This window comes from Eretmochelys imbricata, chromosome 11, assembly GCF_965152235.1.
Source record: "Eretmochelys imbricata isolate rEreImb1 chromosome 11, rEreImb1.hap1, whole genome shotgun sequence".
NCBI lineage: Eukaryota > Metazoa > Chordata > Testudines > Cheloniidae > Eretmochelys > Eretmochelys imbricata.
Window position 1 is genome coordinate 52455019 of NC_135582.1, and position 15021 is coordinate 52470039.

The 15021-nt window shown below is 39.7% G+C and overlaps 1 protein-coding gene across 1 annotated transcript in view; it reads right to left on the minus strand.

The window, feature by feature from the left end:
• Nucleotides 1-4937: 4937 nt before the first annotated feature.
• The window catches only part of HIBCH (3-hydroxyisobutyryl-CoA hydrolase), an 87940-nt gene continuing 77856 nt past the window's right edge, over nt 4938-15021 (minus strand). The window contains exons 12-14 of the mRNA XM_077829425.1: nt 14527-14646; nt 13378-13411; nt 4938-7926 (exon numbers count right to left, since the gene is read on the minus strand). Coding sequence (XP_077685551.1) covers nt 7811-7926; nt 13378-13411; nt 14527-14646 — 270 coding nt within the window. The 3' untranslated portion in view covers nt 4938-7810. The remainder of the gene's footprint in view (nt 7927-13377; nt 13412-14526; nt 14647-15021) is intronic.

The window sequence follows — 15021 nt, forward strand, 5'->3', positions numbered from 1 at the left end:
AGTGAAGCTGGATGAGAGAGGCTCATCAAGTACCATAGTGCTGGATTATGCTCACCGTCTCTCTCGTGAAATTCTTGATCAGGCTGTGAAACAATGGGCAGTGACTGAAAGCAAATATAGTGACATTCCTTTCATCGAAAGTGATGTGCCCTGAATTCCAAGGATTATCTTCTCAATAAGCCTCCATTTGTCTGTTAAACAATTCACGTTTGGTGCTATTGCAAATAAATAAGTTCAAGCAAAAGCAGTTGTGATTTAAGCATAACTCCAACTACAGTACTGTGTCTGGAAGGTCAGGGAGCATAAAATGTCCTTTTATTCACGAGCAACTGGACCACAGCAGAATCCATTAATCCAACATCAGTTGTGATCTGCCATAGGTTGTGTGTGTTCTATCTGCTTTGTATGTGCTGAGTCTGGTCGTAATGAATGTCAGGAAAATGGATGTGCAAAACTGCTGCAACTGTAACCACCCCCCAATGGTTGCAGCAACATCAGCACCAAAGATTCTTAAGGATAAGGTACAAATTGTCTTTTTTTTTTAATGTGCTGCATAAAAGCTATTGTGACAATGGATTACTTTATAAACGTGTAAGCCTTGCATCTGCCTGTGATCTTACGTGAGAAATTGCACGTATGATAAAATGCTCTAACTTCTGTTAAATGGGAATCAGGATTATAGAGCTATAGCATAGATAACTGGAAGGGGTTCAGTCATAAATTTACCTTTGATCTTTTAGGGTGACCTGACTAAATGTGTGAACTGCTAATTGACTGTTAAGCCAAGGCAATGTGCTTTGTAACAGTGAAAAGTAGCAAACCAACCATATGGATTATGCTGCCATTAAATCTGCCCTTCTTAAACGCATCAATAGGAAATGTATTAAAGGCACCAATAATCTAATTATCCTGATGAACCATTTAACTGATGCTTTGGCCTCTGCAAACTAGGTGAAGGGTATTGACTAATCCCTAAAAGCATAAATTAAGGTTGTTAACAACATTCATTGCTGTAGCCATCATTTACATATGATTACTATACTCAGACCAAAGATACTTAGTTTAGCCAGAAAGGTGAGGGAAAATAAATATGCCTGTGAAGATTCATTTTATTAAACTGTGAATGGCTGAGAACATCTCATCTAAATATTATGCTGCATTGTACTGAAATACCACTGCCAGGATGCCATTTGGAGTAGCAGGCCTTTCTCATGCTACTGTGAGGGGCCATCTCTTTTTTCTGTTAATTGAATAGTGAGTCTGACTAAATGATGATTAAATGCTATGGGTCCAAACTATATTAGAGCCAAAGGGGCTAAAGCATTACGGGAACATTCTTCATTAAGAAAGTGCCCTTCTTCAACAGGATTTGTAGTCTGGCCCGTCCAAGACACAGCTGGGGTCTTGTACGTTATGCAAGAATGGATTTTGAGGATGGGCGATTGCAATATGTTACCTAAAGCCAATGAGCATAGTTTTGCACTCAAACACTATATCCAGCTGCATGCCTCTTAGGAGTTTGGTTTCTTTGCATTTGTTTCCTCCTCCATCAAAATCCATTGTCAATAATAAAAATGCCTAGATAAGGCAGTCAATAAAATAGGTGCATATTTCCATTCATTCCACTTGTAATTTAACAGGCAAATAATGGGTTTGCAACTTTTTAAACAGAAAACAGCTTTTCCAGGCAAGTTAAAGGCATTTTTGAAAATTTTATTAAATAATACAAAAAATGATAGTTTGAGTAATATTTTTGGGAATTAGAATGGTCATCTCTTGCTGCAGTTCTCTTGCTGCTGCTAAGATTGAGCCACAATCTGTCCATGTAGGAGAGAGAGAGAGAAAATATGGATGTTTATGAAGCAAACTGAAAAAGGAGTCAAGTTATTTTGGGTTAGTATATACAGGTAAATGACAATTTACCAGGAGTAAATTTCATAAAGGAAGAGTATTTCCAATAACGCAGCCCAAGACTGACTTGAAATAAAGGTCTCTTATTCACACTGAAGTTAATTCCATAGATCACACTGTGCTGCTATTTAGAATATTTTCCCAAGCCCTTGAAGAAAAGGAAAAACAATTTGGATCCACTCTATTGAATACTATCGTCTTCTCCATCTCTGTATTTTAAAATGGGTCATTGTGTTAATAGACAGTCTGTGATACACCACGTCCAACCTAAATCTAACTGAATCTCCCTGAAGTTATAGCGAGTACAGTACATTCAGCCATGCTCTACAGGTGCCCTCACTAAAACAGGTGATTCCAAACATGAAGTGAATATAAAAAAGAAATGGAATAATCAGCCAGAAAAAAATGAATCCTGTCTTAATTTACTGTTTGGTTAATCGGTCTAAAAAGGGAATCTCTTCCAATGTAAGAAAGAGAAAAGGTAGGAAAACAAATCTCTCCCTCACCTAGCATCAGATCATGTGTGGTATGGTACAGCAGGAAAATAACTTGTCCCATTGCTGAAGACAGTGATTTTTTTTTTTAAATCACTATTAACTGAATGGCATAGACATTGCTTCTGTGCATCTGCTATTCCAATGACATTTCCCCATGATTTATTTTTAAAATACACTTAGCTGTAATCTGAAATTAACAGCACTACATTTTAAGGAGTAGGAGGCTGTGTTTCATATTACACTTCAAATTCAATTCAGGAGGACTAGATGAAGCTTGTGTTGTAGTAAAAGCTTATTCCTATGTCAAAAGAAACCTCTTAACACCATTAGCCGCATGTTAAGCATTGGTTATGAAATGCCAAGGAACGAGCTACTTTAGATATTAAACTGAATCCCATTTGCAGTGCTGTTCCCTTTTTTGCAGAGATGTTGGCAATAAAGTGTCAGTTTAACAAAGTTTGGAAAAAGGCTGCCTATACAGATCTGTAGTTAAGTACATTCTTTTCATTTCCTGCTCAAGTAGCTGCACTATCTGTTACTAAAATGCTCTAGTTAATGATGTCCTCATTTACAAATTAGTATATATTCGTTATTTCTCTTCTTCCGGTGGCCCCCTACTGCTCTGTGTGCCAACAAGGGGGAAGGAGACTACTTTCATGCTTCTACCTAGCAGCCTGACTGCATGCTATAAGCCACAAAGAGAGAGTTCCAGGCACTTGAACGCTCAGCTGTTTTACTGGGCTCCTTAATCAATAAGCTGATCTATGAAAACAGATAAATTATGTCTACACCCATAACTGGAAAGGCCAAATGGCTTAAGGAGAGAGGTGATGGAAGGAGTAGCTCATGGGCTATTCTGTCTCCACGCAGTTGGGTCCACCTGATTCTTGGTAACTGTGAACAGGCTTCAGTGAGAAAGGGTTTTTTGTTTTGTTTTGAAAGGCTGGGAGATTAGGCACCAGTAGGCACAACAGAGTAAGTTGCCAATGCACTCCCACTGCTGAAGGCACTGCTAAAAGGGAGCAGGGAAGGGTGGGCAAGAAGAACACCTCTTCCTGCCTCCTTCCTTTTCTGTACTGGCTTGGGGTCTGGCACTTACCAGCGCTGGGATAGTAGATAAGCAGCTTCTCTGCCAGGAGGGTGGTTTAGTTTGGTTAGTTGCTGAATTGCACCTTTCCCTGCACAAGACACCCAGGCATTCGACTTGTAGCTGAATCACAGCACCCACACCCGTCCATCAGAAACCATGTTAAATGCACAAGAACTAAAGGAGAAAATTACCCAGCTGAAGGTAAACAGTGTATGACACAGAGCTAGTGGAATACTTAACTTTACAGATGCTGTGAACTACACTCTACCTACACATACCACTTACAATAGGCCCCCTACTAAAATTGTCTCCTACTGCTAATCCTTTCCATATCTGAATCTCCTACTGTGATTTCCAAACCTGTTCTCCCCCACTACTTCCTGACAATTCACAGCGCTTTCATATAACCCAGAGTGCTACTCTAGCAGTGTCTGACAGGAACACCACTTTCTAAGGGTTTGTCTATACTACCCGCTGGATCAGTGCGCAGCAATTGATCCAGCTGGGGTCGATTTATCATGTCTAGTCTAGACGTGATTGATCGACCCCCCCGAGCACTCTCCCATCGACTCCTGTACTTCGCCGCCACAAGGCGCGCAGGCAGAGTCAACAGGGAAGCAGCAGCCATTGACTCACGCAGTGAGTAGATCTAAGTATGTCGACTTCAGCTATGTTATTCACGTAGCAGAAGTTGCGTAACTTAGATCGACACCCCACCCTCCCACCCCGGGCAGACCAGGCCTAAGACATTATCACTTCAGGCAAGCACAGAGCAGTTGGAAAATAGGCTCAGGAGCACTAAGGACAGCCGTGTACACAGCTGCATAGCAGGAAAACCATTTGACTTTTTATCCATTTAAGTTTTCTAGGACGCTGACCTTTGCAAATGATGCCTGTATCCTTAAGACCACAGGACAGTATTCTAAAGTAACCTCCCAGAATTTTGCAGTCTTTTTGGTAAGGATATTGCTACAGGACTTTACCTAAATCATATCTTAAATGAAACTACACAATACCCACTCAATATTAGTTTGTTTTTAATGGTAGTATAGTTTTTATGATAGAGATGCAACAGTGGCTCTACAACAAAAGTTGCAACTAGCTTTTTCATTTGAGATTGTATACTGAAGGACTCACATGACAGGCGCGCATGTTTTGGAAAAACATTTATGGATTCTTTTTAATTAGAGTTATACTATACTTTATACAATGTCCATGAGCCTGCCCATAAAACAGTGACAGTTGTATCTCGTTAATGCATGTTATCTGCCTTGCTTGATGCTCTACTTTTGGTTCAAAACCTAACTACAGCACAACTTTGTAAAACTGACATTTCAGCAGCATGACAGAGCTGGATCTAAACTCTAATATGACCATATATTTTTACAATATTTTTGTGAAAACATTTTCTTAACTGAATAAAATTAAGTTGTAATTAATTGCTTGTAAGGTTTTTATTTGATTAAAATACACATTACATCCCGTTCTTAGTATATTAATTTATACATATAAAATCTTGCAATGCCAGCAGTGTGCTATGTACTTTGCAAGCAGAGAAGGCAAGATTCCTGCCTCAAGGAACTCAAACTCTTGGCCTCGTTTATTAAACACATAATAGATGACGATTACATTTTGCACAAGAATAATGGAACAAACAGAATTTTGCTGAGTAAATGAGAACTTACCTCGTTACTTCAGAGCTTATAATCATTTTTAAAGTTTTTTTGTTTAAGAATAAAAGCTTCAAAAGTGCCTTGGTACTCATGCACTTTTGAAAATTTTACCATTAATAACTGGCAGCTGGACTGAAATTTTACCACTGCACGTTAAAGGTGAGACCACTGAGTAGAGGAGCTATTAGTGAACAGTCAAGACACCAGTGCTTTTCTCTTTCTCTCCCTTAATTATTTGCACCAAGAGATTACAGGTCAACTAGCTGCCTAAATTACGTACCGTGTAGGGCTAATTGCTGCACGCCTTTGAGCACCTTGTAAACAATTCTGCGGTCTCTTTCTGCTTCGTCATTCTATTTTATTTTGGCGGTGCCAATTACTGAACACATTTATTTGAATAAAAGCTCTTCCCCTTTCAGCTCATTTTCCTCCTCTTGACTAGAGTCTTCAGAGGAGTCAAAAACTTACATTTGTGATGACCTCTTCTATTGCCATCGAAATAACTGGAAAAAGAGTCGCTGAAGTTTAACCTGTCAAACTAACTAGAAAAAGCAGTCTCCATTTTGAACAAACAGAACATAGACCAGTGGCCATGTACGACCTACAGAATCATGGAAATGTTAACTGTACATAATAAGGATATAATTACATCCATTGGCTCTTGTTATTTGTGGAACTTCAGGGCATTATTAACATGACCAGAAGCCTGAGATGGAACAGCTGTCTTTAATGCACATTTGAGGAGGGTTTTTTTATTAGATGGTTTAAAAAAGTTTCCTGGTCCTTTTTCCCCCCTTCCTTCTCCTCTGCACCCATTTTCTATTATCAAGTTGAAATAGTCAAACTAGCTGCAGCTTTAGCAGCACTGACAGGGGCTTTCTAATCAAGCTCTTAAATATGGGAAACTTAAACTCCCGTTTTACTTTTTGTTAAGAAAGTGAAAATTACATACGAGCTCTGGAGCATGAATGTTGCAGCCAGACAGCAGTTTTCAGTCATTTTTAATAATGGTTTGGTTAGAGTCTTTCCAATTTTTACTTTCAGCTTTTTTCCAGCGGCTGTTGCGGACAAGAAGTGCACTAGCCACTGGGCCTGGCCAGCAGACTTGGTTTTCCTGCCACTTAGTTTACATTGTATCATTTCCTTTGCATCCAGCCCTGGAAACTGGGCTAAGCAGGGGAGAACGCAGTAGAACCTGTATGTGCAACAGGAGCAGAGCCATTCTACAGCTGATACTTCGGGCTAAGGACTGGAATAGGCTTCTAAGCCTACCCATACATTCCCCACATCCACTAGTTGAGGGAATGGACTAGGTCAGTGGTTTTCAACTTGTGGTCCATGACCCCTAGAGGTCTGCAGACTATGTCTAAGTTTTCCAAAGGGCTCCACACCTCTATTTGAAATTTTGTAGGGGTCTGTAAATGAAAAAAGGTTGAAAACCACTGGACTTGAGGATCCTTGTAGCAATGTATTCTCCAGTCCCTCTGCTCACATGCTCCAAGCATGCACCATTTAGGGGTGTGCACCCCCTTCATAGCCTCCACAAATCCTGCCCTTGCCCCCATGCAATAGATCTTCCTTGTTAGGCTGCATGTGACCCTTCTACACCTGTGAAGTAGTGACAGATTTATTGCTTATTGGTCAGTACAGCTAAACTGCAGACATGCATTGTCAAGTTCATCTGTGCATGACTAAAGTTAACAGAGCTGCAGCTGCTGACACAGTGAATTTGGCCCTCAATGTTCACCACACTTAAGAGGCAATTATTCCACCACTGAATTCAACTGTCATCACAAAACCAGGGAAAGTTCACTAGTGATTTATCAAGTTAAGGTAAATTCCTTGTTATGCAGAGTTATCTTTATAGAGATTAAACTGTAAAAATAACCTAAAGTGTGGTAAATGGCAGTTGTATTAAAAATACAGTTAAAACTGGTCAGCTCTGTAAAATACTATTCATACGCTAGGTTGGCTGGCAATTTCATCTGTAAAACTGGCTTGCCATTCCAGACAATGAAGTTCTATCAAATACTAGGTCATAATACTGACCTGATGCTAAATCAGTAGCATAGCAACTTCTTGTTGTCAACCCAAGAAGTTATTAGAATTGTCTGTTTACTTTGATATTATTGAAAATACTACCCACTACCAAGCACTTAGAGTGTGTGTGTACACATACACAGCATTTTCAGCTGCAGCTCTGAGTGCTTTATGAAGTTAAATATTTTTATCTACACTTTGTAAAGGAGAAACTGAGGCACAGAACCAATGTAGTGGATCAGTGGTAGACCTTGGAATACCCAGATCTCCTGACTCCCAGACCAATACATTATTCACTGAACCAGGCCGCCGCCTCAGCATCGCCCCACTAAACTAACAGATGTCTCCAAAAATCAAATGTTCTTTATTACATAATAGCAATTACTAAAAGGCTTTTTCTTAAAGTAGTTTATTCCCCTGATTCAGTTTTCTCCTTATGGTACTACAGACGCAGTAAAAGCTACGGACTGTGCATCTCAAGCAGATTAGACACAAGAGTGTTACCATACCTCCTTCATCAAAGTCTCTGCATCATTATTCATTTTTCTATCCTAGAATTATACAGATGAATACAACCTTGATAGGCTTGTACACCATCATTATAATTTGAGATCGCTGTTTCCCAGTGACTTAAAGCAATTTTCCACAAATTCATCTGTTACTTCTTCTAAGGTAGCTGGTTTCCACTTTGGAACTTGGTCTTTGTCAATCAGCACTATCAGGTAAAGTAGAAAAAGGTGAAGTTATTAATGAATTTTCTCAATTCAGAAAATTCAGATCACATCAAGACAGTAGATTATACTGTTGCTATATTTAGTATATATTAGGAGTAAAATCAATATGCAGTACAGTGTATTTGCAGTACAGTGTATTTGGCTTCAGTAACGGCTTAACTTTTTACCTTTTTATGAATGTTCACTGAACAGTCACACCCTTGAGTTGCATGGCACTGGGAATATTTTATTGCTCCAGAAATCCCCATAATGACCCCATCCAATATAGCATTCACAAACTATGAGTGATGATCGATACTATTATCAAGCAAGCCTCTAACCAGTCATTTATTGTAGACCTGTTGCTCAATCCTAACATATATAGCTCACCACCTGGAGGTTGGATGTAGGTATAGGGCTCTATGTAGGATGCTTCAGTTAAAAAAAGAATTATTAAATCCTCATGTAGAATCTCACTTTTGAAGACTGTAGAGGGTAGACATTCAGATTCCTATGGGAATGTCATATAAACTAATATAGTATTAATGGGGAAAACAATATGGCAGGATATCCTCAAAGGAAAATCAACAGTAGTTATATACTGCTATTGAGAGAGAGAGAGAGAAGACATATAATTTCTCTGAAGAATTACCATTGTAATATGTATATTCTGCACAATACTGGAATACACCCCCAATGCTGTATTTAAAAGTCAGTAATGAATGGGCTATATGCAAAAATATAACACAAGAAAATATGATGCAGAGATCCATTCCCAACAGACCAGGAGAAGAAATGGATCTTAGTTAGGAAAAAAGAGAAGGCAAAATAATAAACTTAAATTCCATGTGGATCTCTTACATGTAGCTGGAGATGAGCTAATCAGAGGCTAATTACTGTTACTGATATGTCAGTAGAAGAGACTTTTACATAACCAGCAAGAGACTGCCCCCATCAGAAAGGAACAATAAACAGTATTATATGGTGTTGAAAAAAATCTGAATGGAATTTCAAGAAGGTTCTTTGATGCCTCTGTATACAATTTCAGGGAACTCTTAAAGGTCTGATTATGTAGCTCAATGATTTGACTAAATATATTATTGAAAAATAAAAGCCCTCCACATTTAAATTTAAAAAATGTATTCAGATGAAAAGAAAAGATGTTTTTTAGTTTTACTCTGATCATATTGACTTAGGCTTTCTTTATTTTAAGCACCAGTCATGAACGCATTAGATAGTGGGCAGAAAGCCTTTTACCCTTGTTCTTCAAAGGTCAATATTATGGCTACAGGAATTTTAATTTGCATAAGAGGGTAATCTACTGTATGGGTTTGAATGAAGGAGCTATGCTGCTGTTTCTAGGGGATAAAGACAAATCAATCATTCTGCTGTTAAAATTCAAAGTGTGTGCTGGTTCAGTTTCCACCTCCTGCCTCTAGAACATTCAAGCCAGACTCACAACAACCTGTTCTGTGTGTTGCACAGAAAACTTCCCGTCCTTTACACAACTGTGCAGTTAAACCATTCTCCTTATTTACATCTATGGCCTGTGTTATATTGGAGATCAAAATACATAATCATAACGGTCCTGCCTGGACCTCAATCCATGAAGTGTCTCAGGACATGTAGCTTAATAAGTATTATACACTTTGAGCATCTAGTCATATATTTATTGAAGAGGGGAGGGCTAGTGCCACCCTCAGAGACCCTAGATCTGCCGCTGTAGCAAATATGTTCACTCTCTTGTCCTTTAGGAGGCAGGTTAAGTTAGACCCGAAAGGAATGTGGTAGGTTCAGTGACCACACTTAACGTGGCTGGAATTTTAACAGGGTTACTTATCGACATCTTCAAGCACAGCTGAAACCAAATATGACTTGGCCGGCTAAGGAGTTAGGGTCGCAGAACTTGTTTCCCTACAGCCTCTGCCCTTGGAGATAATGGAGGCTAGCTATATGCACAAGATAGGTTTCATCCAGTAAACAGGAGACAAAAACTAGCAGGAAGCTCCTTTTCTTATGCTTAAAACTAGCACTTTCCTTTTCAGGCTAGTTTCAAAACCCTGAGGACTGCCTGACATATCACAACTGACCCTGTTCATCCTAAACATACTTTTTTCTTCCCTTGCTTGTTGATGCAGCTGATTGCCAGTTAGCAATATGCTGTGTTGTTTCATAGGCCAGATTTCTGAAAGACATTTGACCCCAGGGCTTTGCCTTTCTAAATCGTTGTCAAAGTAGCCACAGTTTGCCTTCTTCAATGGAAGCCAAACATTCCATAATCACAGAATCTGGGTTGTTAAAATGTTCTCAAATAATATCCATTAAAATGACTCAAGAAACAGAAAGTTTTCATCTGGCTTGATATGGGGAGGGAAGTGTTGTTGTCAAACAGGAACAGATGAGAAAGTTGGGAGACTTCCGCAGCTGATTTAAGGCAAGTTCATGACTTGTTATTAAGTTAACATTGATTTAACATGAACTCCACTTTTAATACTAGTAAATATCTGACCTCCAAAGAACAAGTTCTTCCGACTCTCATGCATTTGATTACAGACCGCTGTTAAGAGGTGATTAGCACCTGAAACTTGCATTGGCTTTAATGGGATTTGCACATCTGCTCAGCACTTCTCGGGAGGAGCCCTATGTCAGAAGAATGTCTGTTCTCCAGGATGGAAAGTAGCAGCACTACAACCATTTGCAGTGGCGGAGATGTGAAACCAGTAAAAGCCAGACCTAAACATTGCTTTGAAAATTGCAGACATACATTTCTGCCTAGCTACCTGTGCTATTGCAACTAATCACATTTGCCACCCGATGCCTTCAAATTTTTTTTTTCCCATATAGGGCAAAGCTTTGTTATCTATGATACCCCTCTGTGATAACTTGGCAAATGCTGTCTTTTAATGGCAACCACTTAAATATTGTTCTAATTTTTAAATCCACATATTATTAAAGTACGGCTTGATCCTGTGAGGTGCTGAGCATCTTCATGGGAGTTGAGGGTGCTCAGCACCTTGAAAGATCAAACTGTCAATGATTTGGGTGAGTGTGCGTATATATGAAAAAAATAAAATATTACCGTTCATCTTTAAGGGCCAGTTTCTGCCACCCTTTCTCACATTAAATAAGCACCTTATCTGACAAGTGGTCTTAGTGATTTCAGGGAGATTATTCACAGAGTAAGGTACTAATCAGTGCGAGTAGGGGGCAGCTTGGGGTCAAAAATGATTCAAGAACAACTGATAAAATTGCCAATTATATATTGCACAATGAAATTTGAATATTTTCTATTACCTGTAGGCCTATTCTAATCATATAATCGTGCTATAACACACACAAGAAAGAAATACTATGCAGCCAATGGAAGTTTCCCAGCTGTTGCGTCTTGATGCTTGTTTCTTAATCAGTGGTCTGTTTGATTATCTTGAACAGTATGGCAAGCAATCTGTCTCTGTCCTCTGCCCACTTCCCAGATGATTTTAATGACCTTGTGCATTACAAATGAGAATCACGTCTGCTGCTTGACTCTCTCTCTCGTGGCCTTTGAGTGAGTTCTGCCATTTTCCATACAGATATATCTCAGTGATTGTGCATATTTTCCCGTAGATTTAGAACATATTCTAGGAACTGCATCTTTTAAATTGTGCATGTTTCCTTCTCTTGTTTGCTAGCACAATGATGCCATACCTGTTCTTTGATAGATATGGCCTGAGGTTTCTTTATTAATACTTAATACTTAACACTTAACACCCTTAATCCACAGAGCTTAAATTTGCTTTACAAAGGTAGATAAGGATTATTAGAGAAAAGGAAATAATATTTAAATGAATTAAATAAATTCTGAATTAAAATCTCATCTGGGTCTCTCAGTCTTAACTAGATCTGCTGTTTTACACTGTAATCTCTTTAGGAAACCATCTCCATCAGTGTCTCATGCTGTGCTAAGTGCATCAGCTCTTAAATAACCACTGAGTCCCATTTTACAGATGGGGAAATTGAGAGGCTTGCACAAGGTCACATAGTGACTCAATGGTAGAGCTGGGGAGAGAACCTTAGTCTGACTCCCAGATCAATCCAATAGACAAAAGCCCTGCTGTTTGCTGCCACTTCCTTTCCTGCCTACCTAATACTGAGAAATGGTTTAAAAAATTCAAAAGTTTATGTACTGTGACAGGGTCGGGCCAGATGGCTACAAGATAGTCATAGAAAACAGATATATTAGCCCCAGGTTAAGCAGGTCCCTTTCCCCTGGGTAATGTGACAGGGAAGTTTCTAGAACAATCAGGAACCTTCTGGAAACAATTAAGACAGGCTGATTAGAACACCTGCAGCCAATCAAGAAGCTGCAAGAATCAATTAAGGCAGGCTAATCAGGGCACCTGGGTTTAAAAAGGAGCTCACTTCGATTTGTGGTGCGCGTGTGACGAGCTGGGAGCAAGAGGCGCTAGGAGCTGAGAGTGCGAACGCGGACTGCTGGAGAACTGAGGAGTATAAGCATTATCAGACACCAGGAGGAAGATCCTGTGGTGAGGATAAAGAAGGTGTTGGGAGGAAGCCATGGGGAAGTAGCCCAGGGAGTTGGAGCTGTCGCACAGCTGTTCCAGGAGGCACTCTAGACAGCTGCATTCCACAGGGCCCTGGGCTGGAACCCGGAGTAGAGGACGGGCCCGGGTTCCCCCCAAATCCTCCCAACTCCTGGTCAGACACAGGAGAAGCTGACGTGGACGGTGGGTTCACGAAAACGGCCAAACTGAGGGCTGCTGTGAATCTCCAAGGCGAGCAAATCCGCCAATAAGCACAAGACCCACCAAGGTAGAGGAGGAACTTTGCCACAGTACCCAGGAATGTTTTCCATGGTAAGATATAGGTAATGATAATATATGAGACATTTACCAAAAATAGTTCCTGTGCTAATGAATGTGCTTCCACCCTGAAACAACCAACGTATCTGTTACTAACTTTACCTTTTGATTTTGTGAATCACTTTAGAGCTGTCTGACTGCCTAGCACTCTGGCTGACACCAGAACCAAACTGAATGCATGAGAGATGATAGATCATGCATCACATCGTCATTGCTCATTATTGCCCACACTGGATATATCTTGTTTCTTTCAGATGACCTGGTACACATGTTTTCATGGTGCTGTACTAGCAGTTAATGGTGCAAGGGGAACATGTCTACAAAACACTGAAAATACTTTACATTAACAAGAAAGCCTTTTTCTATCGTGTTACAGAATGACAAGAGGCCAGTTGGCAATCTATGGCTGCATGGAGGGAATACAATGAGCAGGATAAATTAATGTACTGACCATATTCTCTAAGATGATGATACTGGATATTACCGTAAAAACAAACTGCTGCACGTTTACTTATATTTACAAATGAGCAATAAAGCAATGTGTTTTACCCACTATTAACTTTAAGTGATCTTTCTGGTGTGCATGCTTACCTGCTCGAACACCTTCATAGAAGTCATGGCCACTCTGAAAGACAAAGAAACATGTAAAACAATACATTCCATTTCACCCCCTTTCACTGGGGGCTCCTTGCTTTTGCATCAAGTCCATGCTACCCAAGCCTCTACCCAACTTCACTTCCACTGCACTCGTCTTTTTCTCTTACTCTTATTATACTGCTCTGGATGTTCTCACCTAACTGCTCCCTTCTTTCTTTCCTCAATTCTGGCTTTTGCACCTTCTTTCATGCTACACCCTATGTTTGGAACAACCTTCTGAGTCAATCCACCAAGTGCTCTCCTCCCATCCAAAATCTTCCTATACTGATCCATCTTACTACCATAGCTCCAAACCTCCTAACATTTGAACTGCTGTCCTGTGCACTGTGGCTGACTGAATTACGGTCACATCATCCTCCCATGGCACATCTCATTGATTTTCCATTGTATGGGAGTTCCACACAATGGGGGCTTACAGGATTGGTCTTTAGACTGTAAACTCCTCAAGGCAGAGCCCTTGTCTTCATTGGTTTTTGATGTACTATGTATGCTTATCACACTTTTCAGTTAAATAATTATGTTCTATCAAATCCTGATCACATTTTATTAGAAATGGAGTGACAGTACTCATTTGAGGAAAGGAGTAACAATATTTTCAGTATGAATGAGGCATGCCACACATTTCCAAGGTCTATCTTAAACAAAACTATCCATTCAAAAATAATATTTTTATGTCATTTAATATTTTATATGACAAAAAGTGACTAAATGAACAAAGCAGGCTTCCGGTCAGGAATCTTACAGGGTTTCAGTCAGACAACTAGGCTGCTGCGCCAGAACTATTTCACCAAGCTACGTACTGAACGCGACTTATTGTTTAATTCTCCAGGTTGTAGCTTCACCATATGTTTCTTCGTAAACCACTGTCCCGCCTATAACCTTGTTTTGCTGGCTACCTTTCCTTCCAGTTGCACAAGCAGGCATACAAATGGCAACTGTCATTTTGAACAAAGACACCACTAAGATACTGACAGTTATATATTCGTCAGCTATATTTGTTGATATAATTAGTATGGAATTGCAAAAGTGGGCAACCAGCTCATTATGTCTGGAAGGAGCAAATGTACCGTATTTTTTTCTTACCATGCATGCCTGGCTCAGTCTGTATTCCATAGTTAATACATCTTGCAAGTTCATGGAAGCGCCTTCTCTAAGCTGTCTCAAAGTCATTTTTAAGGACGTAGGTGACATTTTATTAATTGTCTGTGGAAGACATTAAACTTCATTTTTTCTGTATTAGATTTTTGGTTAAATGGTTTTCAAAAATGAAGACAAAAGGTTATTTTATTACAGGTGTAACAATACAAAACAACACTTGGCAATACTCTAGCACTTCCATCCTCCTAAGCTTAACTGCCCGATCCTCTCCACCTCTACGTAACCCACCTCTGCCACGCTGTGATATAAAATCATGTTAATTTGCCCCAAAACCTCTGTTATTCCCCCTTCCCTAAGCTCTTATCTATGGCATATAAAAATAGCACTGAAATCCCATTGATCTCTAGCAGGCTTCCAAGTGGCCTCAAAATTGCCCCTGCTGTTTCTTAATCTTTTATTTTTCTCTTGTGCATTGTTTCT